Below are 27237 nucleotides of genomic sequence, written 5' to 3'. Positions count from 1 at the left end.
GAAGAATGAAAGCTGAATGTATTTAGGTTTCCTGGTCACCACCACAGTCAACTGGAGTTGGGTAAATGTACACCTTGGGTAAGCCATTTATTATCATGGGGCACTGGAAAGAAAAAACTCAGTTTGAAGGGCCACACAAAAAGAACAGGCACAGATCCTCCCTGGCCCATGGACTCCCCACCTGCCCTAAGGACAGTCAGGATGCAGCCTGCATCATTCATGGCTCCTTTTGTCCTCAGAAGGGATAAGGAGAGGATGGAACTTCCACTACTTGGGCTAAATCTTACTTATACCCGGCGTTAAATGATTTGCGGCAAGATGAGGTTCCACTGTTCCCTGGCCACCCCCAGGTTTTCTAGCACAACCCGTGCAAGATGTGTCATCACCTAATTAGCAAGTGGGAAAACAAGAAAGCATCAACAGTGAAGCCATGTTGACCCATGACATTACGACTGGAACACCAGTCTGATGCATTTGAATACCTTTTACAGTTCCTACTGCCACGCTGGCTGAAGCCCTAGGAGATAATCCTGTGTTAGCATGGAATGCCAACTACATGACACAATCTTTTTTCATTTCCTCCACAAAGTTTCCCTGAGCTCTGTCATTTCCTTCTACATTCAGTAGTCCTAAAGAATGGTACCAAGTGTTGCCTACCTGTTCATGACCATTGGTGGCATCCCCATGTTACTCTGTGCCATGACTTTGTTGATCCCCTTAAGAGCCACCATTTTTGCTTTCATTATGGGATCCGTGATCGCATCAAAATCTGTAAGACAAAAGCAGCAGCAGTGAATCGCGCAGCTGAACATTACAAGTTATCAAATGGAAATTACTTGTTTACATTTAGCTCATGAGTAAATCTTCAGTAAAACATTAACTGCATTCCTATTTCACATTCATTGTCTTCCCCACTTTGATATTCAAGGTTAATAAGGAGTTTCGTGTATCCTGTAGAAGTTAGCAACAGCTGTCCTTGTTTTCAGCCACAACATACAACCAAAAGCAGGTCAGTCTGATAGTCTGAGAAGGGCTCTAGACCAAATCTGGCCTATAACCCAACAGATTAATAAATTCTATTTATAGGTTTAAGACTCAGGAAGTTGTTTCTGTGATCTCAACTGGCAACTGGCACACCATCACTAATGTGCTACCAGAATGGCCTTGATGATCACTGTGGTTACAACTCGAACAATTCTCAAAATTTGGTGTTTTATTATCAATTAAATGACGGCAATGCTCTTGGTTTGAATGCTCAAACTGCTAGGTTGTATTAAACAAGCAACCACAGTTTTTCTTAAATTTTTTTTAGTACAAGCAGAATTATATGTGGTATTTCTGGGCCTTGTCTAGACTGTGGATTAGTTATTGATAATCCCTTTTCTTGTGACACAACAAATACTGCAAAAAAAAGTCGTAAAACATCCATAAACATAAAACTGATAGATCAAATATCAGAAGGTCAGCTACTCCACTTGACCACTTAATTTTGTTTACAAAAGATGCATGTACTCCCTAGCTCATAAGAACCTGAAGGATAAGGAGAGCATGTGACACAGCTGATGTCACAAACATTATCAGTAAAGCAGAGTTACCCCGATCCCGGTAATGACAACAGGAGCCTTGCCACAGAGTTCAGAATTCCACCTACATGCTCAATTTCCATACTCCCTTTGTACCTAATCAGCAGGTTGATTTTTATTATGCCACCTTCAAGCTCTACATATTTACCTGCTTCTTGCAGTGCTGTGGATTATTTAACTGTTTGTTGCTGCATTTTTAAAACGCCAACCAGAACACAAACAAACAGGACACCCACATACCAATATTGGGGAAAAACGGCTCCGAACGCTGGCGAATCATGGCTTGCATCTGTCTCTGCTGCTGCTGCTCCTGCCTCTCCTGATCCAAGAGGTCCTGCAGGAGAAGTGGCTGCTCCTCCAGCAGAAGTGGCCTCTCTCGGTTTTGCTGCTGAGCTAATGGCTGAGGGAGCATCATCTGCTGGGGACCAGAGATGCCACTGGGACCAGGACGGTTTGGTACAGCCACAGTCTGGTTAGATGTCTGTCCTGTCCCAAAGTTATGATTAGATGACTGACCCTGAATAAATCCTGGATTTGGTGACCCTTGAGAAAAATTATGGTTCATTCGTGGAACCATGGGCAGATTTGAATTTAAAGTGTTTTCCAAGATCTGTCCAGCAGGTGTCATGAGCGTTTGTGGAATACCTGATCCATGGTTCATTTGTGTGGGTGGCAGAGATTGAGATGGAGATCCCAGAGTTCTTGCTTCAGCATTGTCTGAGCTTTCACTAGACAGCAAACTTGAGAGGACTGGGGTGGACCCAGAAATGCTGCAGGAACTTACTGCTCCTTGAACAGAGAGTGGAGCAGATCCCTGAGCATCTGGAGTAGGCACAGTTGTATCTTGACTAGGAACAGCAGGAGTTTTGTCAGGGAATTCTGGGTTAGCAGGTTGTGCAGGAGCCTTTTCTCCATCCTTTAACTCCACTTCAGCAGCCTGTTGAGCACTTGTGGACTCAGTATTTCCATCACCTTTTTCATTTTCATTCTTCTTTTCCTCTTGAGTGTTTGGGGAAAGTACTTCTGTTTTAATTTCATTTTCTGTAGCTGATTTCTTTGGTGGAGACTGGGTCTCAGCAGGGGCAACAGTTTTATCACCTTGTTCTTTCTGCTTGGGCTCTTCTGCCTTGCCTTGGATATCTAGTTTGTCGTCAATGGGGACGTTAAGGTCTAGTTCTTCATTAAACATTCCTTTCTTATCCCCCACATCAAGGTCTGGGTCTGTGTATGCAATTAAATCAAACTCCCCAGATCTCAGAAGATCATCAAGATGAGGATCATTGGTTTCCAAATTATCTAGAGTGTCCAGTTCATCCCCCTTCCCATCCTCTGTGTCCAGGTTCAGATTTTCCAAATCCTCATCATCTAAATCCTTGACTTCAACCCCCTCGAGGTCTTTCACATCCAGATCTTTTACAGCAGGATCATCAGGATCAAGCTTTTCTTCTAGACCGTCACTTGGCTGGTTGGGAATCTGCAAGTTCGCAGATTCGTCACTTGGTGCAGATGTAGACAAAGATGGTCCTGGGAACGCATCGGCAACTGGCTGACCCAGAGAACGCATTACCAGTGCAGGGGGGTTCTCAGGATTGATCTGATCCTGCTGGGACTGGGACATGTGCTCCAAACTCGCAGCCATCTGCAACTGGTTTGGTATTCCTTGAGAATTGTGTCTCAGCGGCTCTGCCTGTCTGGGGCCTGGGAAATCCTGCCTGGGCAGGAAGCCGGGGTGCCGCTGGTGCTGAGCTGCTGCATCCAGCACAGAGGCAGCAGCAGCTGCAGGGCTGAAGGGCAGCCTTGGCCTCCCATCGGGAGCTCTGTGACGCAGCTCGATGAACGCCTGGCCCAGGATGTTGTGCTGCTGCACCGGAATTCCCTGCGGGGGGAAATGCTGCGGGATCCCGGATGTGTTATTGAGCTGTGGGTTGGTCACCGGCCGGGCCATATCGATATTCAGGGATCTCCTCAGCTGGGGGGGGACTCCAGGGCGCTGCAGCGGCTGCTGAGGGCCGAGGAAACGCTCCTGGCCCGAGGGGGGGCCGTGGCCACCTCCTGGAAACCCGTATCTAAAACACAGCAACAAATCATCTCTTTTCTCTGTCTCGCATGACTAAGTAACTGTTCACCAAAATGCTTTACATGATGCATTCATCAAGATATTTAAATAAATGTTTTGACTAATTATACTTACATTTAAATGAGCTTTATGACTACAATAAAATAATTGCTTTAATTATATTTAATAAACAACCTGTTTTCAATTTCAATAATAATAACAATAATAATAATGGAATAGAAAACTCTGACAGTCAGAACTAACCCAGTAATTAAAATTCATGTTAATGCAATTCAGAGTAAAAAAACCCCAGTGTGTGGATTTAGAAATTACTGAAATAAATCCAGATACTGAAAAAATCAGTTTCTGAGAGGACAATGTATGTTGATACTGGTATTCATTTCACATTGTAGCATTCACTGTAAAAATGTCACACACAGAAGCTGATGTTTAATTCCATACTCATCAGAAATGGATTTATTCATAATTAAGACATGAAAAATAAAGTCTGATGTTTTACTTTTTTTTAAGAGATGCCCCAAAAACCATGGACAAGATATTTCAGGTCACATGAATTTGACTAGTTCTGCATTTTCTCCATTTATTTTTCTGAATTATTCCCAACAAAACAGTGTAAAATACTTAGTGTAAAACACACATTCTAATGTTACAGGAAAACCCATTGCACATAAAGATTTCAGGAAGGTTACCAGCTCCTGTAGATGATTTTTCATCCTGTCCAAAAAGCCACCTTCCTCTAACTACCTGAGATTGTAACTGTAATTGTGATACCCTGAGTTCAAGAGATCCAAGAGCTCACCTCAGACCATGCGGCCTCATCCCCATGGTGCTCATATCTCCTGGAAACTGGGGCCTGTTGAACTGCCCATCCCCAGGGAACGGCCCACGCTGGTCCTTTGGGTACATGGAGAACCTTGGCCCACCTGGAGGGACCACAGAGGACCTAATATTCCCAGGGTAGGGAGGAGGAGGGCGGTTGAAGATTTGATTTAAGTTGTCTTGCTGCCAGTGCTGAAGAGGGGCTGCATGGGGAGGAGCTGCCGCATCCTGCAAGGCCTTTTCCTGCCGAACTGCATTCTTCTTCTGCTGCTGCTGCTGTAGAATAATCTCACGGAGCTTCTGGCGCTGTTTAAAAGAAAATAAATCATTATGCTTGACACCGCAATTGACATCTTTTGAAGTGTTACACTCTGCTAGGTTAAGCCTTTAGGAGGAAAAGAAATCCTTCAGTTGTTACAGGAAAACATTATAAACCACAATCACCACAGAAATGAGAAGGAGGATCAAATGGTGCACGGTGCCAACTTAACATCCAGATGTCTTGGTAAAGTGTATGGTGTGATCCCATTCTACCAGTGAACATAGAAGCAACTCACTTTTCCTTTTTCTATTCCAGTAATGCAGGCCCTTTCACCACAGGAAAAGAGCATTCTGAGGGACAAAGGCAACTAGAGGTCCACTGAAGACAATTCAGCAAGAGTTTTTTACACTACAGCTGCAGAATTTACTCTAACTCTCTGATAAATACCAACAGTTTTCCAGTAAATTCCATCCCTCCTTCCAAACAAAAGACTGAGCAGCTTTCCACAGGCTGAATGTAATTCTATCCCTCAGCAAGGGAGCTGTTTGCCAAACATCCACGGACAGAAACCTGGAGCGAATGTGCCTCAAGAAGAGCAGTGACCAAGGAAAGGATTCACCGTGCTGGCAACATGCATGCAAAAATGCAAAGTCAGACATGTGGTCTGAGCTCTTTGCCTGTACTCCCTTCTCCAGCCAGTGAACAGTGACAATCAGTTCCACACCTCATTCAGAATAAAACAAACTGACCTTGTAAAGTATTTTTTTTTCTCAGACTGTAGCTAAAAACACTATTACAGACCAACCATCTATGTTTTCAATGGCTTCAAATATAGCCTTTGCCTCTTTTTTTGGATCTTGTTCTAACTCCTTAAAAATTACTGATGTTTCTGTATTCTGGATATTCTGGTTCTATCCAGAAGGACCAAACTGATAAGTAAATTAAGGTAATTTGTATTTTACACATAGTTATGCTTAATGACAAGAAACTTCAAGTATTAACAAGAATGGCAGAAACTCTTCTACTTTGAGAATTTTAATATGATCAGAATTCTCACCTGTCTTAACTTCTCTGTATCTGCTTGAGACATATTCATGGTATTCTGCGTATCTGTTACTCCCGTGGTGAGTGCTGGGCCAGGAACTTGGGAAACTTTGGGAAACTGTTGCCCTTGAGAAGTCATCGGAGCATTTCCAGACGCACTGAAGGTGCCCTCAGATCCAGGCCGTGGCTGTTCGGCAGCATCGTGGGCCAGCTGACCAGTTCCAAAAGATTCTGGCTGAGGTCTTGGAGTCATTGGTGGTTGATCATATGGGTCACGCGCTGGAGTAGCTGCACCATGGCTAAATGAATCTGTTATTGCAGGTCCTGCAGACCTGGGAGTTTGAGAACATGGGTCTGATGGCCTGACAAAAGTGCCCTGCAACCTGCTCTGTGGAGTCTGCAGGAAAGAATCTCTATTTGGTATTAGTCCTGGCCTCGTCATGGCAGGTCTGTTAAAACTCTCAGGAATCCCTGGCCTTGGGGTTGCTGGCTGCTGAGAGTAAGGATCACTGAGAACTGGCCGTGGTGTTCCAGGAGGTTGGGCATAGGGATCAGAATGTCTCTGGTTTGCTGGGGACTGAGCAAACAAATCTGCTGGTGGAGCAGGTCTCGGTGTTGGCGGCTGCTGCAAATATGGATCCACTGCGGAGGGACGAGGAGTTCCTGGGGGCTGGGCGTAAGGATCAGCAACTGGCCGAGGAGTACCCGGGGGCTGGGAGTAAGGGTCCTGAGAAGCTGGCCTCGGAATGGGCCCAGACTGAGGGAAAGAATCACCCTGCTGCCGCACTATCCGCGGCGGATGGGCGAAAGGCTCCTTCATTGCAGGGTGGGGAGTGAGGGGAGGCTGGCTGTAGGGATCGTTGGCCTGGTTATGGGAAAAGTTATCCACCGGCCTCGGGGTCAGAGGGGGCCTTTCGTAGGGATCAACAGCAACGCGCCGCGGCGTGCCTGGCATGGAGGAGTAAGGATCCTGTGGGGACTGAGGAGGGCGCAGAGGGGTTTTGAAAGGTCCAGGGCTGCCATCCACAGGAGCAGGGGTTGGAGTCAATGGAGGCCGTGCATATGGATCAGCAGAGGTTACTCTCTGTCTCTGGAACGCGTCAGTCCTAGGAGCCGGCTTAGTAAATGGATCGCTGCTTCCAGCAGCTAAAGGACCCTTCCCTGACTGCTCCAGAACTATGGGCGAGCGTGGGACTCCCAGAGGTTTGGAGAACTGCTCTGATGGCATGACAGGCCTGGGTGTGTCTGGTGGCTTTGCATAGGGATCGCTGCTACCTGGAGATGAGGAACATGAGTCCCTGACCGGCGAGGGCCTGCTTCCCGACGGCTCCCGAGATATGGAGGACTGTGCTGCACAGGAATCTAATGGGGCAATGGTGTTCCTTCTGACAAAGTTCTGGTTGATGGGCGCTGGTCTGGGTGTTCCCACCATTTTAGCATATGGATCCATCGGAGAAGGAGGCCTTGTGTTTGTGGAACCTGGAGAAAACATCTGCTGCGATGATGTCTGAGGAGTCTGAGACTGAGACAGGGAATCGTGTACTGGGATTCGGGTGGGAGTGGGAGGTGGGGCTTGTGGCTTCAGGAACACATCATCTGAGGACGCTGACGTGGGCGTAGCAGGGAGCTGCTGCTTTGTGAACAGATCCTTATGGAATGTCTGTTGTGCAGGAGACATACTTCCATTGCCAGTCTGCGGCGTTAAGGGGCTCTGGATCCCACTGCTGGGTGTGTCTGAGCCAGACTGGTTCAGGAGCTGCTGTGAACCAAACTGCTGCTGCTGCTGCTGTTGTTGCTGCTGTTGCTGCTGCTCATTTTTCACCTGTTCGAGCTTCTGTGTGGCTTCTATTTTGGCCTGCTGCTTACTTTTTTGCCGCATTTGCTGTTTTAAAATTATGAGGAAAAATGTTACACTTCTAAGTTTAGGGTAGACAAAATCTTTCTAATGACTGAATCTATAATGAAAACTTTACGACACATCCAATATCAGTTACAAGTAATTGCAAATTTTAAATGCAATGGGAGCAGTGAGTCCAGCTATTTGTGAAGTTCAATCACCTTGACACACATCTTGCTTTCCTGGGAATAAGCATTTCCCAGGTTGCCTAAAGAGCATCAGCGCTTTCCAACCTTCTACTCTGGAGACAAAGGTTACTGACATGCAGTAACCTTTGGTGTGGGCTTTGAGAGACGCCCAGCCCCATGTGAGGCAGCAGTCTGCAGGACAAAGTTACTGCAATACAGGGTATGTAATAAAACCCTACTGCACCAGACACCTATGCAGACAAAGAGCAACCTATTTCTGTAACACCCAGGATTTAAAAGTCAAAACTTAAAGAAAAGTTTTTTCACAAGCAGCTTATCTTCTGATAACACCTATTTTCCTCCCAAGCAGAACGGCTGACTGTATACTCTTCTACAAAGAAAGAATTAAATTGATTTTATTACAACAGATTCTGACAATGCAATAAAAAGCAGGGAGAAAATAACAAAACCCCCTAAAAGCTACACACCTGTCTGAACTTCCATTCCTGCTCATGTTCCGATTCCCTCTGTTTTAAAGGATCTTTAAAGAGGTCAGAGTCGATGCGTGAGCTGGGATCAATGCTATCCTGTTGCTGCTGCCTTTTCATGGAGTCATTTGACATCTGTACTTTATTGATGCGCAAAGCAGCTCTATTATCTCTGGCTTTTTGCTGAGAGAAGAGAAAAGATGCAGTTAGACTTATTTTCTTCTACTTAAGTGTGCACACTGTGTCTGTTATTCCTACAAAATCTATCACCAAATTATTTGTACAGCCTGTTTTAAACACACACATCCTCGTGGAAATGACATTGTGCACTTCAAAAAGAATTCCAAACAGAAAATACTTCACACTTCTACAGAAATTCCGTGTTTAACATCTATGGAAGGAACTAAGAGGTTACTAGCAATTAGTAAATCAGTAAACCTATTAGCAAAGCTTTTCTATACAGGAGGGTGTCTGTTCCAGGCACTGTTGCTGTGCCAAGAAATCGTTAATCCCACCAGTTTACCTTTCAAACCACATATTGGTGTGGTCTAACAACGTGAAGGCTGAGCACAGCAGATGATGTTTGGATCAATAAAGGCCACTAATGTGGAGAACTTCAATGACAAGAAAAATACAGTCTAGTCCATTAAATGACCTCTACAGCTCTGAGTCTGTTAACAGTTAACAGTATAAACATAGGATATGGGCTTATGGATCAGGAAAAACTGTATGGAGACAAAGCAATTCCTCTTCAATGAGGCGTTTTACAGCCTTAGTGACACTTTAAAGTATCTAATGGAAGTTTCAAAGAGCCTGTTCTACCACCAATCTAGGATGTGATTTCTTTTCTGAACCAAACCCTCACATCCTCTTTTTCACAAATTTATTTGCAGCTGTCAAGTAGAGGTTGCCATGAGGAAAAGGCTTTAAAATACTTCTCCCCTCCCCAACAAAAATGAAATAGTGACATGGATGAGAGCACCAATGTCACAGCAACAGAAAAATCACTGTCATTTTCCCCTGTAAGTGATGGGATTGTGCATGCTAAGTAAAGTAAAAAGCCTACAGTGAAAATTTACTAGCACTCCTCTGAATTTCATTTCAGCCTTCACTCAACCCCTCAGAGTGCAAGTCCCTCAGGAGAGGCACCACAGCAGCTTCTGGTGTGCACAACGCCAGCAACAGCAGCAGGAGCTGCATGGCAGGAGCACAAGGACTGTTCGGAGAGGAATTAACCACATCCTGCTGTGTAAATACTGGGGCGGGCAGGAGCATGCACTCTCCTCCTGTACCTGAGGGAAGCAATTTTTCCCACTGACTTCTGGATACCCATCACGAGCACAGGACTGCATTGTTTAGGAACAATGAAAAATAAAGCAATCAGTAATAGAAATAATTGTGAAGTGGTAAATGCCACCCATGTAAGTGGGTATTATCTTATAAATAATACAAAGAAAGAATCACCAAGATTAGCTATAGCATGGGTAAGATGACATAGGGGTCCAAAGGTGCTGAAATTGCAACACTGAATAAAAAGCAGAATAATGATGATGCCTCAGTGATACAAAGAAGAAACGAGAGAATTATTCTTTCAAGCAGAAAGGGTTTCAGAAAGATCAAGAACTCCACTTCTCACAGTGAGTTTGGGATATGATTTATCCTCTTAAGCCAGAGATAAGGGCAATTTTGAATTTGGACAGCAGAAGATGATCTAGTACCGCTAAACTCTGAGTCATCAGCATGCAGAGGAATGAGGTTTGTTTACTGATGGGACTGTATGAAAAAAGGGCAGGTAAGGGAAGGCTGAGAGACTTAAAACTGCAAAATCCACAGAAACCTGCAAAGTGAGAATGATCATCCAGTATGAAAGCTGAAACTTAAGGCATGACTGCTGTGAAGAAACGAAGACGAGAACCAGGAGAGAATGGAAGTTAAAGAAAAGTGGATTTGCCAACAATTGTTGGCAAAGTCCAAAAGAATCAATATTATAGGTTCTGAGACTTGGATGCACACAGGCTTCAACAGAGGCTTCAACAAAGCTTAAGGGTCAGCCCCTTTCAATGGCAGAAGTTCTGCAGGGTGAAATCAATGACCATGTAACTCCAGATAGCTGCTACAAGCACCTGTGCTCACTTAACTCAGATGTGAAGAAGGTGAATGACTTTTGCGAGAAAAATGGAGTCCTTCAAGCTCCCCACAAAATGGTTATCAGAAAAAATGGGTATCAGAAGATATCAGAAGAGTTTCCATGCAAAGCAATACAAGAGAGCAAGCAGAGAAAGGGAACAGCAAAGCAAGAACACAAGGAGAAGTAAATGAGGAAAGCAGAGGTGTGAGCACTGACACCTCTGGAACTGCTAGTTCAATAGCTGAAAGACTTCAGCAGCTCTAACAGGGGAAAAAAGAACAGCCCAGAGAGAGGGGATGATGAAAGGGAGGGGAATCACATGATCAGTTATTATCTTTCTGAAGAAACTGGTGAGATTCTGTGTAGAAAGAGGCAGAGCAAAGATGACTTGAGGCATGAATCAAATGCAGCTGAGAGGCAGCGGGAGCCACAAATGTTCTCATCTCAGCTGATGTCTTTAGATTGCACAGTACTAATAGAGTTTATTTGAAGACTGAAAAACAAAGAATAGAGGTAGAGCTATTCAGACTTAGACGTTAAATTACAAAGGTTTTCTTGGAGTAAGGGAACTTTCACTAAACCTAGAAACCGAGCTGTTAAAAACAAAACACCATCACCTTACAAATTAAAACATGTTTGCTGGAAGCATGCAAATGCAGGTGGGAATTGTTCTTACCACATAGGGAGCCCTCTCTTGAGAGCTTGCTTTCCTCCACAGTTTAGCAATTTGCTTCACTCTTGTAGCCCAGTCTGCAACCAAAAAACGTGTCAATACGCAAGGCTATGATAAGTCTATTTGAGATATTTTCAAATCAAGATGGAACAACTGCTGCAAAATATTCAACTTGATTCAGTAAATTACTCACCTGGGAATTCTTCCTTCAGGTTAGGGAAGTTGATATTTGTATAGAGAACAGGTGCCACAGTTGCCATTTCACCCAAAGCTTCTTCTTTCTCCCACTTCAGAGTGCTTCTTTGAGCATTGGACATGGTATCGCCTTCACCTTCCAGGGGTGGAGCAGCTGGTGCCCATGAGCTGTTGGGATCACCCACCATTGGATTGAACGCTGGATTCTTATCCCTGACAGACCAAAAAAGAGGTTTGTTTTACAGATTGTAGGAAAACAACAAACCAACCCTCAATCAGCAACGTGCTCATTCTGTTTGCTATTTCAGCAGTGAACACACCGCAACAATACACAGGGTTTCGTGGTGGCTGTCAAGAACTAAAAATATCACATTATTAGTAATCAACAGCACCCTCCAGGTGCTTTTGTTACTCATGTATTTTTTTTTTTTTAATGCTAAACACACCAAGTATCTTTTATTCCCCATGTGGACTTACCTGGCATCAGTGTATGGCTGCTGTGTGATGGGAGAGAAGGTGCCCAGCCCACCTCCAGCAGCCAGAGCTGTGTGAGGGAGATGAGGGTTGGGGCCAATCAGACCATTCATGAGGGGCACTCTCGGAAATGCATTCTCCCCTGGAAAGAGCAAGTTTAAGTCATTCATTTAAGTTTTCAAGGGTGACTGCTTCTAAGGCAGAGGTGGAACCTATCACTGATAGAAAAATGTCTCCACTAGGGGAAAACTAATCGCTTCAGAATTTTACAGTGCTGACCTTACTTTTTTGGGAAAGATTTTAAATCAGTTTAAAATCCTTCCCTATATGCTTAGAAGATTCTTTTCTACTCTATTACATTGCTGCACATGTTTTTTTTTTATTCTCTAAAATATAATTTTTTTTCAAAAATAGATTCACAAAACTCTTGCAGTAGCCCATGTCATGGTACTGCACTTTATATTGAGGTAATAAACTTAACAGCTAATGGTCGCCGTGTTTGTTAGACCCCGATCCAAGCAGCAAGCCATGGACAAGGTGGTTTTCAGTCCTTGCAGGATGAGCACTAGCCATCTGAATTAAACATCTCCTGAGACTCCTGAGCACTGTACCAAAGTAAGCCTCATTATCTACTAACTCCCTAATTTGTGACCAATGAAACAGATAACTCTACTCAAATGAGCATTAACATTTTCTAATTAAACGTCCAGTCTAGCAGTCCGAAGGCAGAAAATGTTATTTATTTGATTATAGCATTACAAACGTGGCACAGGCAGATTCATTCCAGCAGATGGTATTTGCAGATGTTACTACACAGAATTAACTCTGGCCTTTGGATCCCATCACTTCAGTGAGATTACAACTGCTGCCCCAGTATTTCCTTAAAAGCACAGAAGTAGCTCAGGAATCAGATTCATCTGCAGGATGACACTGTTATCATTCTCCCATTTTAGGAGACTGTTTCTGATCTAGAGGTTATGTAAGCTGTGCAGCAACCACAGCTGTAACACAAAATTTAAGAGAATGTTACTGTGCTGGTAAACACAGTAACTAACTGTGAAGACCTGGCAAACAAACAGGATGGAGTCAGGCCTCTGGTTAGCACTGGGTGCTCACATGTCTTTATGAGAAGGGAGCAATAATTTTATTTGAAATTGCTGAAACTTGATGCAAGCTGCCCCATTACTGAAGCATTTATCTCACAGGAACATGTGGATCACTCCACTGGAGCAGAACCAAAGTGTAAATCTAAAACTTTGTTATCATGGCAGTTCCCACAGGGAGGAGCTGAACGATCTTACAGAGATCAAATGCTGGAGCTATCCCCAAGTACTCAAGTAACTGGCAAACGGGCAATGGCACCAGTATTATCTTTTGCTTTAAAGCAACTCATTGTTTACTTAAAACACTCTCCTTTCTAAGAGGATTTGAAGTATTTAATTTTTACGAAAACCGATCTAACTAGGAAACAAATCACTTTTCTTCTTATGATTAATTCACTGGTCAAATCACTTTGCATAGTCTTTCCTGTAGTACTAGTATAAAAGGGTGGACATTCTTTACATGAGCTCATGGAAAACCCACCACAGGTGATGTCGGATGAGAAATGGAGCACATTCAATTATATTCACACATACTGCTCAAAAAACCAGCTCTACTGATAACAATAATAAAATCAATCTGTCTCTTGCCTTCAATACAAGAGCAAGATAATGGATCATCTCACAATAATTTTAGTAGTAATGAAGAAAAATAAAGTATAATTTCCAAGATAAATTTAAAATTTGTTTAGCTTCCTTTCTGTTAGGACTAGTTAATAAATTAAACTGCATTTTTGCAGAAATTAAGACTCAGTAAATCAGTGTTACACAGACTCCTGCCTTACCCTTGAGGAGGTACTCAAAAGTAATTAAAGAGTGAAGTCAGAAGAGAACACATGCTTTATCATAGACTAATTTCCAAACCATCTAAGTGGCAGCTAAAACAAAAGCACCCGTATGTCAGAAAAATCTCAAATAACTGTCCTTTTCTATTAGCAACATTTACATGGGCGGTAATCACATACTCCCTTCAGAACGGGTTTAGAATAATATTTCACAAATTAACAGTGGCAGACTCCACAATTTTGCACAGCATAAGGTGTGTCCTACTTCCACATCAGCATTTAAAAGGTGCACAACTCTCCTGGCCAGGCTGCTGCTCACAAAAGCACCAGAGGAACATACCTTGGCTGTGCAAAGACATGAGCTGTGGTGGGGGAGGAGGCTGTGGCAGAGGAGCTGGCTGTGGGGCTGCTGGACTCAACACAGCTGTGAACAAATCTTCAACATCCTTCCCTCCCAGCTCTGCAAAAAACACTCTGCGTGAGTTGCTAGCATTGCTTGTGAACGGTGCTCCATAAAAGACAAGGAGGATCAGAACACGTACCTGGGATTTTGTACAGTTTGCCAAGAATAGCACCTGGACAAAGGAAAGGCAACACAGGGTAAGTAATCATCAGAGGGAGCAATAAAAGTAATTGTGCAGCCAAGTCCAAATAGGTCTGTTACAATACAGAGATGTGTCATCTGGGGGAAAGAAAAAAGAAAAGAGGATTTCTACCTAAGTTCTGTAGAAGATCAAGGTAAGGGACAAAAGAATTACCATCTGTGACCATTTTGTCTAGTTCTGGACTGAGGATTCCATCTAACTGCTCTTCACTCAGTGGTGGCCGTGAGCTCTGGCTGACATTCGGCTGAGGCAGAGAAGAAGGATCATCAGAGATGGGGCCAATATCCAACCCAGCTGGAGGAAGAAAGAATACTAAATTAGAAATTATTATTAGTATTGAATGAAGAGTACAAACCCTGTTTCCTTCCCCTAGAATTCAGCTGTCAATTAAACCAGGACTTTCTAATATTTGAAAGGTAAGGCAAAGCAAAACATTGATTAGAAAAGGTAAAAAAACCTTCCCACTCTTTGCCTCCAGCTTATTGTATTGTTTGAGGAATGTTAATTGAATATGATGCAACTGGAAGAACGGGAAGTAAGACTACCGAGTTTTAGTTCAGCATGGTTTCTAATGTACAGGTTTCAGTAGAGAGTTCCACTTCAACTATTGCTCACATTTTGAAAAGAATCACACCAGTAGTAAACATGGTTCATCCTCATGCACCTTAAGGTTCACTTCAAACGTTCTTCACTTCAAATATTACGTAAAATATTTACTGAAATGCTGCTGAAGTGTAGCCAATATAAAACAAGTTATAGAAGTTTATCTTTCAAAACCAAATTCTGACTATTACGGGTCACATCAAAGTGATTTGTTGGCACTAAGAAAACATAACTCACTACACAAATTTCCTAACATCCCTTACAAGTCAATAAATCTCTCAAATGAGAAAAACCTGGGAAAAAAGAACTATGTCCTTTAGTATTTAAAAACATATTTCTGTAATAACTACCAAATACCCCCAAATTTAAAATAATGAAACATGCCATTCTACTTATTGCCAACCTTTTATATAAAGTGATGAACCATTATCCAGTGAAAACAAAAGGATAGTGACTGCTTTAATCATGCTTTAATATACTCACATTGATAAAAATGCTTCTCATTTACAAAGTATACCACTATGATAAAAACTACACACTACTACAGGAAATAATATTTACAGTGGCAGCAAGAAAATGCATATGGGTTTGTATCATGAAACACAAAAATCTAAGGAAGGTGTTCAAAAGCTGTAAGCAAAACTTGATGCAGGACTCTTAGAGGCAGAGTGCAGAGTTTAGAGGTAGTGTTAGACTCAAACACCACACAGTGGAAAATGAAACACGAATTAGTGACAGAGTAAAGGAGAAGTAACTTCTACACATGCAGTTCTTTCAGCTAAAACCACTAGGAAAAGCGGGCTACGGCTACCCATGGATCATCCATTGTTTAGATTCTTACCAAATGGGGAGGGTGAGTTCTCAACCTGGAAAGTGCTTAAATCAAGACCTACAGGACCCAAACCAGATAAAATGGATGATTACAACACGAAAACAAAAAAAAGTAAAGAAAAAGCTGCATGCCGAAAAAAGCTACGCAGGTATGAGAGACAACGCCAGCTACATTTTATCCTCTCTTAAGCAGCAAAGCAAAGAGCCAAGTAAAAACAAAATGCTGACAAGTTTGGGCATTTTTTTTTGGTAGAATAAACCAAAATCGTTCCAAACTAAGGTATTCTTAAGATATGAAAATTGTATCTGAAATGACCTAGAGCATAACCTATGGATACAGTACAACAAATACATCTATAACAAAGAAGAAAAAAAGGAAACAATTACTAGAGAGACCCTAAGGACACACATACCTGAATGATCTCCAGACTTTACCAAATCATCAGAAAGTATTCCAAGAATATCATCATCAGTATTTAAGACCTCAGAAAGATCAGCTAAAGGATCGTCGGTGCTGCCTGTAGAAGATGCAATGAACAAAATCAACATTTCTACATCTCTGGTGATGTTCTGGAGCTGCGAACCCCAACACAGATGTACCGGGCTCTAAGGGTCTCCTTGCTGTCTTAAACTTCCAGCGTCCCTGGGCTCAGGGACTGTGCTGACCAGCAGCCCCTCCCTGCCAGGACTGAGCCACCTGCACGTGCTCATAGAAGTGATAATGTGATCACATCATGTGAAACAAAGACTGGATGATTTCAGGGGGAAAACAATCCCAAAATCTACTCTGAACTTGCAACCTCTGAGACACAAAGGCCGAAGAATGTGTAAGTCAACAAGCAGGTTTTATACAGGACAGCTCACAGTAAATCTACAAAGAGTAATTTTTTTTTTAAAAAAAGGGAATCAGTTACTTATTTTACCACCACTCTCTTTCTTAACACAGAAGCAACTAGTTACTACACCCTGATAGGGAAGTGAAATCTAAGAGTAAGAAGGAAGAGTAAATAAATAGAAATTGAAGATGATACTTTTAAGATCAGAAGAAAACCTAAAGGAGCAAGAATGGCCAGAGACAGAAAAGTCATGTTTGCTTGCCATCCAGGAAAAATTGGCCTGGTTTAGCAATAAATTCTTTAATATGAAATAATAAATTCTGGATGCTATTGTCTTCTTGACCTCCAATTCATTAGAGAGGAATTAATCCAAATGGCCCATCTGGTTTTATTAACTAGTTGCTTTGAACTATTACAGATGTGCAACATTTGCAAAAAATGTTTGACAAACTAATAAAAGTTGAGAAAAATATTTTTCAGTAAAACTGCAGACTGTCATGACTACATGAGCAATCACTGCCAGACCAATAAAACAAGATGAGATGGCAAATACAAATTAAACAGAAAAACGGGATTAATACAAATCATAAAACATACAGTGTGGAAAACAAATATATGGCCAGGTTGAAGAGGGACCAGAAAGCCAACGAACGCACACATTTTACACAAATACAGATGTATTTCCCATTGTTACAATCCAACTGCCCCAGGAAAGTACACAGCTTAATTCAGAGCCTGGTGCCAAGGATGCACTTCTGTCATGAGGTTACTTTCCAAGCTGCTAGGTTTAACAATGAATTACAAGTGCTTTCTGCTGATTTTCAGAGACAACCCTTTTCCCTTCTTCCACTACCAAGTCAAAACAAAAACGGTTTTTCTTCACTTTACTGTTTTCATTCTTCATTTTTACCCTTTGTAACGCAGACAAGATGAAACCACCCTAATTAAATCAGATTTTATATTTGCCACTCAACAAGATGGATTAATAAGCCAGTGCAGACCAATCCATTTGCTCCTACTGATACCAGCAAAACTACCAAAAAGTGCCTCAAAACCACACCACTTTGCACAGTTATTTGTGTACCTGATAAGAAGTACTGCTAAATGTAAGACTCTCAACACAAACCAGTTGTTGGGGTTTGGTAGGTTGTTTTTTAGGGTTTTTTAAAATTTATTTGGGTTTTTTTCAGATACTTGTTTTCCTTCTGGAAATTTGGTCTAATTATGCGAATAACTGTAACACCAAGCACTACAAGGTGATGTAATGACTTCAGCTGGCTGAAGGATCCATTTTAGTCCTTCTTTAACTTTCCTCAATTCCTGCTTGAAGGCAGCTAAGTCAGGGAGAAGGAAGCATTGGAACTGTACTGGCAGCCTTTAATTCTTCTCCAGTATTTTATGTTATGGTGCTTTTCTCCACAGCCCTTGTGCTATGGAACAATCCCAACAATTCAACTTCTAATGTGAATATAAATATATTGTATAAACTCAGGTGTATACTGTATAGAGCTCAGGTGAAAAGACTGGGAAGAGCTCAGGTAAAAAGGTGAACTGTTTAAATATACAAAGTTTACCACCTGTAGCTACAAACTGGCCATGAATAAATTCAGGCTTCAAATTTGAGGGTCTCTAACTATGAAGGAAGTCAGATTCCACAGTGGCCTTCAGATAAGTTGGCAAACCCATCCTGCTCTCAAAATGGAGTTTGTTAACTCTGTAAAAAGACTTGAGTGTTGGTGACAGCAGAGGGATAAAGTCTATAATCTATAAAATTCACACAAGACATCTAATCTAAAGCATGTTTTAATTTTTTTTTCTTCTATTTTTTCCCTGTTTTAATTCCATGTGTGTTAAATATTATCTTGGAATCAACGTAATCACTTGAGTCAGCTGCTTCAGATCACAATCAATAGCTGGTTGACATCTGCTGCCAAACAAATAGCTCAATACTGCTCATTAATTTGACTCTTTTCAGAATGGAGATAAAAGCCAAGACAAAGCAAAAAGGAAAATAATTTGCTTGTAATGCTGGATCTCTAAGAGAGTACAGCTCTAATGCTATCTTGTGATCCTGATCCCTCAAATGCAGTTATTTATTCATGAAGTTCTAAAATCATAAAAATGCCTCTCCCAAGGCTGCAGCCATCCCAAGATGTTTAATCACACAGTAACATTTCTAGTTATGAAATGTCCCAGCAGCACCTGAATTAGTTGCAGACACTCAGACAACTCCTCTTCTTTTGTCTAGGAACAATGTCTTTAGCATTCTCTGGAGACCTCACTTGAGCAGATGACTTTGTCAGCACTTCCAGAAAAAACCCCACTGAATTCAGGTTATTTCAAACTAAAGGAAAGGTCACGTTGCCAGAGCCTTCACAGAACACACCTCATCAAGTGGCTTCTTTTTCATCAGGGACACACAGGTCAGGAAACTCAAGAGAGAGGCAGACAGTCCTCAGAATGCAAGAGATCTAAATCAACACCTTCAACTTCACCCATGAACAGACAGCGAGACCTGTAGGCAAACCTTTATACTCTGCTCCAGCACTTGGAAGTGATTTTAAGGGTTGCTGCTGTGCAGAACAGAGCGCACAGAGTGTCACGTTATAAAAACATAGGAAAGGTGAGTTTTCTAACTGAAAATAAAACCAGCAACCTCTCTGCCAGACAAAAAGCAGGGCTGGGAGCTTAAAGCTCACTTCAGTCACAGTTTCTAGAAATTAGCAGTTAACAAAGGACTCCCAAACCCCTCTTCTGTCCAGCTCTGCCAATCCCCATCCCTACTGCAATCCTGGCTAGTGCAAGGTTCAGCCACCCTTAACCAAGGAGTGAGAACAAACAAATCACAGAACACGTCCCTGAAACGCACTGTCAGTTCAGGAGCAGCTGGAACACATCCCTGCCCTCCCCAGCAGAGCTGGTACCTGCTGGAAAGCAGAGCAGGGTCACTTCTCTAGATGCTTGAGAACTCTCTGGAAGATGAACAAACATATCTAACTCTTAATCTTGGGATGACACAAATGGAGTTTCCAAGGGAAGAACGCTTTCCTTGTGGAAAAGACCTGTGCAATTAAGGAAGGACTCTCACAGGAGTCAGCAATCCCTGTGGGAAGTGGCACTGTAGGAAAACAGCACAGCTGGTGACAACACAGTCCTGCAGCCCCCCAGAGCAGGGAACAAACAGTTCATGTTGTTCCTGCCCTACAGCCAGGCCTGTGTGGAAATGATGAAAACATCACAGGTGCCCTGGGACACTGTTCTCATCTGCAGCTCCTCTGCGAGTCCAGCCAGAAGGGAGCTCAGCAATTAGCCAGTGAACCAGGGCCTCTCACATGGGGGGAAGCTATTGTGGAAATAACTGTGTCCCACAAAGTCACAGGAAAAAAAGGCTTCAGAACTGCACTGGAACTGATCAATTCTGGCAGATGACTTCACCCACTGGTGCCCCAACTACACCAAACAGCTCCATCTGGACACAGTTTTGGCTGGAAATCTGAACAGTTGCAAGAGAATTGAAAAAGACAATTGAGAACATTCCTATGGCCAGAAAACACTGCCCTTCCAGTGTCTCACACCTCAAATGGGAAAAACAGCAGGTTATCCACTGAAGCCATTGCTAGTGATTTATTTATTAACAGCCACCTCTTTATTATTTATTTCTGAATAAAAAGAAGATGAAACTACAAAGTTTTACAAGTCTGCTTTTTTATGAAGAACTTCCAGACTTTGGGAAAACACAACATTAAATTAACATCTACTTCATGAATTTCTAAAACCCTGTACCACCATAGCACATGAACACATCAGTGACTTCACGCTTGCAGCTGGATAGGCCAGCAAAGACCTCTGAAGCTGAATTTCTCTGGCTTCAAAAGAAAGTCAGGATGGAAAAAGTCGTATCTTCTTGTAGTAAGTAGAAGACCTTATCTTCTTGTACTAGAACTAAGGAAATACAGACCATGAAACACTCCATTTCCAGCAGCTTCCCATTCAGGGGAAGTTACCTTTTGCATTCTCTATTACTCACAGCTTCAACTGCAGAAGAATCAATGTTTAATTATAATACAGCCTTCTGCTTTTCATTTAGCAGATTTTCACTGAGTAACAATCACAAATAGGAGACCTTTCTTCAAATGACTCTCTGGACAGTGGAAACTGTGACTGTGTGCAAACAGTTTTAGATGGAAAACTTTGAGGATCAGCTGAAACACAAGCCATAAATTAATATACAAAAGAAATAGCAGCACTTTTTAAAAATAAAGACACCTCTAGCTAACAGCATATACTACAAGACAGAGAAAAAATAATTTGAAGGAGACAGTAAGGTTTTAATTGCTCTTTTGTGTGAGGCTGCTCTTTCAGCAGCACTTTACAACCCTTTGGCTATTTGCAAAACTCTCAGCAGAACCTTCAGTAAGGTTTTGCAATAGCAGAAGCAAAAGATTGCCTAGAGGCTACAAACTGTACCTGGAAAGGGCACTCATGTTCAGAAAGGACATGGTGAAACAAAAATTCCGAGGAGACTGGCAACCTAAAATAATCTAAAACAGTAAAGAAAAGAAGAGCTGGATGATATTCATCCAACTAGTATTCACTAGACTACTAAAAATATCTTTATATGAGAATATCTATGTTTTCTTCTATAATTAACTGAATGCTTTTTCTTACACAGAGCTAATTTTCATGGATTTTATAGCCATGGATATTATAGTCAAGATGTTGCAGATTTGCATTAAGTGCCAATTGTTGTGTCATCCACTGCTCTTTCTGCAACAGCTGGAGCCCTTGACGAGAATAACATGAAATATCAGTGTTAGTTAACCTCACAAGGACAGTTCATATACAGAATGCTGAAAAATACATCAGCTAAACTGTGGGAGGAAAGTGGGAAAGAGAGTGGGAAAGCCCCAGTCACCACAATAAAACTAAACTACTGAATTATCAGTAAGTTTAGGTTTGTATACCTTGAGGTCCCAGTTTTGTCTGAGCTGGAGTGGAGGTGGAGCTAAGAAGAGGGTCAGATGAAGGATCCAGGAAATTGGTGGCCAAGTTTGTTTTACATGAAAGTGGAAGGGACTCTTCAGGTAAATTCTCCAGGCTCATCTTGTTCTGTCTACTGGTATCCAGTAGGTCTTTCCCAAAGAAAGCTTCCTGCAAACAAGATGAAATGATTTAACGGAGGAAGAACACTGTATTGACTGAAAAATTTGAGTAAATGAAAAAGTTAAAATTAAAAGCTAAGGATTAATAAGAATACAAAAACACAGTCTCAGTCTCACAGACACTCCAGTACGGCCCAGGCTATGAGGAGTGGCTACAACTCACCTGAGGAAGCTACATTACACAAATTTTAGGATTAAATTAATGCCTTAGATTATACAGGAAAACTTTAGTCATCTTATACATATGTGGCACAGACAGTGTACCAATACAGTGTTATTATCTATCACAATTTGTTTATTATTTGAAATATTTCTCCTTGCACAAAAAGGACGGCTGAAGAAGGGGCAACTTGATCTAGAACTCTGGTTCAGTTTTGAGAATGACCATACATGGCATTTCACAAAATCATCCTCATGTCTAACTGCTCTAACAAAACACTTGAAGACGTTTAACTTGCATTATAAAAGTGGCTTTTATAATATTGTGTAACAGCTATCACTCACCTAAGCCTGAACACTCAGTAATTTGTCAACAACCTATCAAATTTTCAAGTCAACCTTTATTCACTATATAACAACCTTTCTGTTCCCTTGTTATCTTCAAAATCTTGATTTACGATCCAGTTCTAAAATTAAATCTAAAAATAGATTTTTCAGTAGTAATTATTGTAATATCAACAAAGAATCTAAGAAATATTCCATGTTTTACAGGAGTAAAACATCCATTAAAAATATTTATCCTCATTACTCCAAAGGAAATGTTTTAAGCATTTTCCTTCCAAGTCACTTCCCCACTTATGAAATACTGTTTTTTAAAGAGAAAATGCTCTGCCTGTCTGTTAATTCTTTGCTTTCAATCCCAATACAGTTCATGGCATGAAGCCTGGTGAACATCTACAAGACAATGAAAGTTGCAACTTTAGAAAGCTCCCTTCACCATGAAGAAGGTGGCTGAGAAGAACAAGCCAAGTAAGTGAGGTATATATATATCTAAACCAGACAGTTTATAACCTGAATAATGGAAGGAAATTTGCTCAATCACTATTAACAGAGGCAGCAGGGTGTGGAGGATAACCAGGATATTAATATCCTGGTTATCCTCCACACCCTGCTGCCTCTTACCTGCTAGGGACACCATGAAATTAATGGGATGGAAGAGCAGACATTATTGTGGTAGGGAGATGCAGGGCATATAAATCCATAAAACTAGGAAACAAGTTTCCCTTATCAAATCATGTTCTACAATCCTCAAAAAGCAAAATGAGAAGCTGAGGAAGCGGCCTGATCAGGCTAAGACATCCTACAGCGCTGAATGTGGAAACATGATGTGTCAGTTCACAGAGCAAAGGAATGATTTTTCCACCCCATCTCATCTCTCAGAACAAGGAGAAATCCAAATTCATCAAGAAGGATTTACCAGAATCCTGGAGATTTAACATAATACACAGTTTACTGTACAAGCTCATGAACACTCTTTACAGAAAACCCATTTCATTTAAACCATCAATTTGGAATCAGAAAAGAAACATCAATGGTTTAAATGAACTATGAAAGAACACACGAATGTCAGGCTTTTAAATGGATTTACAATATGAGGAACAGATCACCAGCTTTACCTGCAAGTAGGCAGGAAAGGTTTCTTCCAGTTTATTTTTCTTTTTCCTGTAACGCTTTTTTATTTTCTCAGTACTCTCAGAAGCTGGGGTAGACTCCTCAACCGGAGTGTCTGGCAGCTGCTCGGTCCAACCTACGAAGGAACATCCAGGCACAAATGAATCAAACACTCAGTATTTTGTTCTGAAGGTACAGTGGCAGCACATCTGGCTACCTCTGGGTGCATGGGTTACTGCACTTCACTCCAGATGCATTCCAGAGGCGGCTTTCATCCAGCTGTGAACTGCCCTGACCACCCAGGCTCTGGCAGCAGGAAATGCCAGATGTGACACCAGCCACATCACTCTTCTGCCTCCCAGGGACAGACAGACCTTTACCTTCTGTATCCCCAGGCAACCTAAGAATTTGCTAATTTGACAGGAATTATAGGTGCCATTCAGCCAGATATTTGAAAAGACAATTCCACTGAAGAAGTATCTCCAGTGTCATCAGTGCTGAGTTACACATTAACCACCTTTCATTTCATATACTGTTTTTTCTCAAATGAGAAGTAAAAAACTTATTTTTTTTTTAAATCTCAGAAAGAACTATCATATAAATAATGAAGAGCCTAGAAAAAGAAATCTATAAAGAAGCTCTTCAAGAAAAACTATACATTTATTCAGCTGTCATATTTCAAAGTGGCACTGCATTTTCTAATAAACACAAAAGCACAGAGCGGTCATCAATCATTCACTATTTTATTACAACAGAGCAAGAAAAACACTGCAGGTAATGCAGAACTTTTCAAGGCCTGCTACTTCTGTCTTGCCAAGGCAAATTACATGAAGTTAAGGACTCTGGCAAGTTATTTAACAAATTATATTATCATGGTAATAAAATCAACTTGCTTTGTACTGCAGTGATCTCCTGTAGCATATCCAGAGGACCATGAGCGGAATGAGGTTCACCAACACTGTGACCTCTGCACTGTCTGAGAGGGAGATTTCACAGAGAAAAGGAGTGGATGTGACAAGGGTGCAAAATAATCCTGGGAAAGCTGATGAGCACTGGCCACTGAAGGCTCTCGGCAAGCTTTGATTTGTAGTTTTCACAACTACCAATTGTGCCTGAGCAGTCAAAAAGAAGCTCCAACTTTCAGATGAAGAATACTTGTTTCAACTTGTTTAAGAATACTCCTTTTTAACAATATGCATTGTAGTGTTACCCAGAATGGGGAATTAGCTTTTGAGCCAATTTCAAAAACAATTTTTACTTAAAGGAGCAGACCCCTATGGAGATGAAAAGATCTAACATAAGATTTTCAGCACAATATGAAATAAGGCAGTTTGCCACAATGAAATATTATTTACAAAGCAGAAACACAGCTGTAACACTAATAGTAAAGAGAAAGCAAAAACTCTATCAAGATTGGGAACTTTTTTCCAAGATTTTGGAACTGAACTAAACATATGCCTCATCTCCCTTGAATGATACCTCAACATTCTCTAGATTAGTGTGAGCAACTCCAGATGGATGGAATAATTTAGTCTAATCACACACAGCAAGAAAGAGAAAAAGGCCCATGAATAAAATCAGACTTCTTGTTAGGTGCCCAATCTACCAAGAACTGCAGTGTCAGAGGCATGAAAATGGCTCTGCCATGGGAAAAGACACTCAATGAAGTCAAGGATTTTCAAGCCCTGGAAAAGGCAACAGTGATGGAGAAATATGATACACATCTAGAAAGTATTTCTGTATCACAAATTGTTATGAATGATTTTTAAAAAATAATCTTTCACAACAATAAACATGAGAGCAGCATATGAAACTCTCAGATATCTGATATCTGGTTTAAAATAAAAAGGAATTATTTAGTCATGCAATAATAACATATCACTAAACTCTCTAATAAAGGATTTTCCAGAGCATAAACAAATTTATAAGAATTGATTAGACAGACTCATGGAATATGGAAAACTGCTGAGTTTTAAAACTGATGGTCCAGAGGACACCCCTGGACCAGGGCTACATCTGGAGAAAGGTGCATCAGAAAGAGGACTCCTCTAAATCTAACTTAGTAATAATAATAATAATAATAATTCTCACTATTTATCCCCTACAACAGCCTGCAATTCATTGTTTCAGTTTCTCTGCACATCATGGGCTCTGCAGAAATTATAGCTATGCAGGAATGGGTATTTTCAGTTGAATTAATAAAGGCCATCATGACAAACATACGTGTTGATGAGTTGTACTGCTTTTACTGCATTAAACATGAACAAACCTTTAACACCAAATTCCTGCACTTACCCTCATCTCTGCCAGGCAACTGTTCAGTAACAGATCCAGAAGAATCTTTCCTGGAGAGGGATCTTTTTGTCTTCCCCTGCCCTGTACGACTTCTCTGACGTACCATAAATCCACCAATACCTGAACAAGGAAGCAAAAATTCAAAGTATTGAATAAAAACTGTGTTTCATAGTACAAATGAGAGCCAAGAATACTCTGCAGGTCAAGGAGACCAATGCATCTAAATGTCTAAGAACGAATCTGAGATACTTGAGGAGTTTCCATCTGGAATCTTAGGAAATATTTCTGAATTTTTATGTCTCAGTGAGTATACATGTAATGAAAAATGATCAGAATTTCAGGACTGTAGAACATCCACAAGAAGTTCAAATCACCAAACCTGGCAACTTTCAGATGTTGGTTTTCCCCTCCCTTGGGGCAAACTGATGAGTTGCTGGAATTAGCCGTCAATCTACCAAATGAGACCTATTAAAGAACCTCAAAGGACCACAAAAAACCCTGTGCAAATAGCTCTGGAGAGCCCACCACTTCAAATGATGCTACTAGAGAAGGACATATCCCAAATAAAGAGATAATTAATCAGCATCAGAGTGCCTGAAACTCCTGAATCCTTCACTAGAGACTGAATGCAGAGTTGCTGATCCTTAGCACTAGGTGTGTATCTAAATGTATCAGACACAGATCTGTTTCATTTTTCCAGGGGAATTGTAGGCTGCAGAAAACTAATGGATAACTAATGGATGTATTCTACATGGATACAGCTCAACTGTTTGTGTGCCCAAGACATACAGTTTATTAATTCAGTCAGGATAATTAAGAGTCAACGGCACAAAGAAATTAAAATAAATGAATTCATACAATAACCGAATTCATTAAAATTCACCTGTCAGAAGTAATCTGCAAATATCTGGTAAACTACTCTTTTAAAATACTTCAGAAAACAAGTAAAATAATTGCAAAAACTTCTCTGAAGTTCAGATATTTCCATATATACATACACTTATACACCCAAAAACTCTCATTCACCAAGTATAGAAATACAGCACAATTTCCTATCAAGTAAAGAATCAATACAAGGCACAGATTCGAACTACTACAAGTAATCGACAAGCACACTAAGAGCAAGTGCACTGCTGACCAGCAACCTTTGGAAATGTGTTTTGGGAAGAAGAAAAAAGGAAACTTTAAAAAGAATAGGTGGAAAAAAATCTACAGTCAACAAAGAGCAGTAGAATACTTCAAAATTTCATGGTGTTTTCTTTTCTTTTTTTTTTTTTTTTTTTTTTGGTAATTATACAGGAAGAAATGAACAATGGACACACAATGATCCAAGTTACTTCATCCTACCAGGTCTGTATGGTTTTCGCTTCCTTTTTTTAATCCCATCAGCTCCTTCAGCCACTTTGGTATCATCATCCACAGCTTCTCGTTCTGGGCTGGAATCTGATTTTCCATCACAATCCATAAGGTCACCTTCTGCAGAAAAGAAGCAATGGTAACTTTAAAAGGAAAAGGGAAAGAAATTTTTTTTTTCCCCCAAAATTTCCATATCCGACTGTTTTATGAGAAATTAGCTGAATGACAGATTTTTGAAAAGGGTGACAGATAATCATAATCCCTGGACATTTCTGGGAAACCCAT

The 27237-nt window shown here is 41.1% G+C and overlaps 1 protein-coding gene across 9 annotated transcripts in view; it reads right to left on the bottom strand.

Moving 5' to 3' along the window:
• The window catches only part of KMT2C (lysine methyltransferase 2C), a 188947-nt gene that overhangs the window by 23254 nt on the left and 138456 nt on the right, over positions 1-27237 (bottom strand). For 8 of the 9 annotated variants that reach the window (XM_066201015.1, XM_066201033.1, XM_066201024.1 and 5 more), the window contains 17 exons: positions 26944-27072; positions 25597-25716; positions 23307-23437; positions 21493-21679; positions 16106-16210; positions 15703-15750; positions 14412-14552; positions 14196-14228; positions 13994-14113; positions 11772-11910; positions 11293-11507; positions 11103-11176; positions 8299-8481; positions 5799-7667; positions 4460-4785; positions 1824-3649; positions 658-769 (listed from right to left, as the gene is read on the bottom strand). In XM_066201015.1, coding sequence (XP_066057112.1) covers positions 658-769; positions 1824-3649; positions 4460-4785; positions 5799-7667; positions 8299-8481; positions 11103-11176; positions 11293-11507; positions 11772-11910; positions 13994-14113; positions 14196-14228; positions 14412-14552; positions 15703-15750; positions 16106-16210; positions 21493-21679; positions 23307-23437; positions 25597-25716; positions 26944-27072 — 5758 coding nt within the window. The remainder of the gene's footprint in view (positions 1-657; positions 770-1823; positions 3650-4459; positions 4786-5798; positions 7668-8298; positions 8482-11102; positions 11177-11292; positions 11508-11771; positions 11911-13993; positions 14114-14195; positions 14229-14411; positions 14553-15702; positions 15751-16105; positions 16211-21492; positions 21680-23306; positions 23438-25596; positions 25717-26943; positions 27073-27237) is intronic. The other variant, XM_066201043.1, reaches the window with a different exon arrangement.

Source organism: Chamaea fasciata, unplaced genomic scaffold (assembly GCF_029207755.1).
Source record: "Chamaea fasciata isolate MVZ Bird 193981 ecotype frontalis unplaced genomic scaffold, bChaFas1.0.hap1 SCAF_1, whole genome shotgun sequence".
Lineage (NCBI taxonomy): Eukaryota > Metazoa > Chordata > Aves > Passeriformes > Sylviidae > Chamaea > Chamaea fasciata.
Note: the sequence above shows the minus strand (reverse complement) of the source record. Positions and strands in the feature narration are given on the sequence as shown.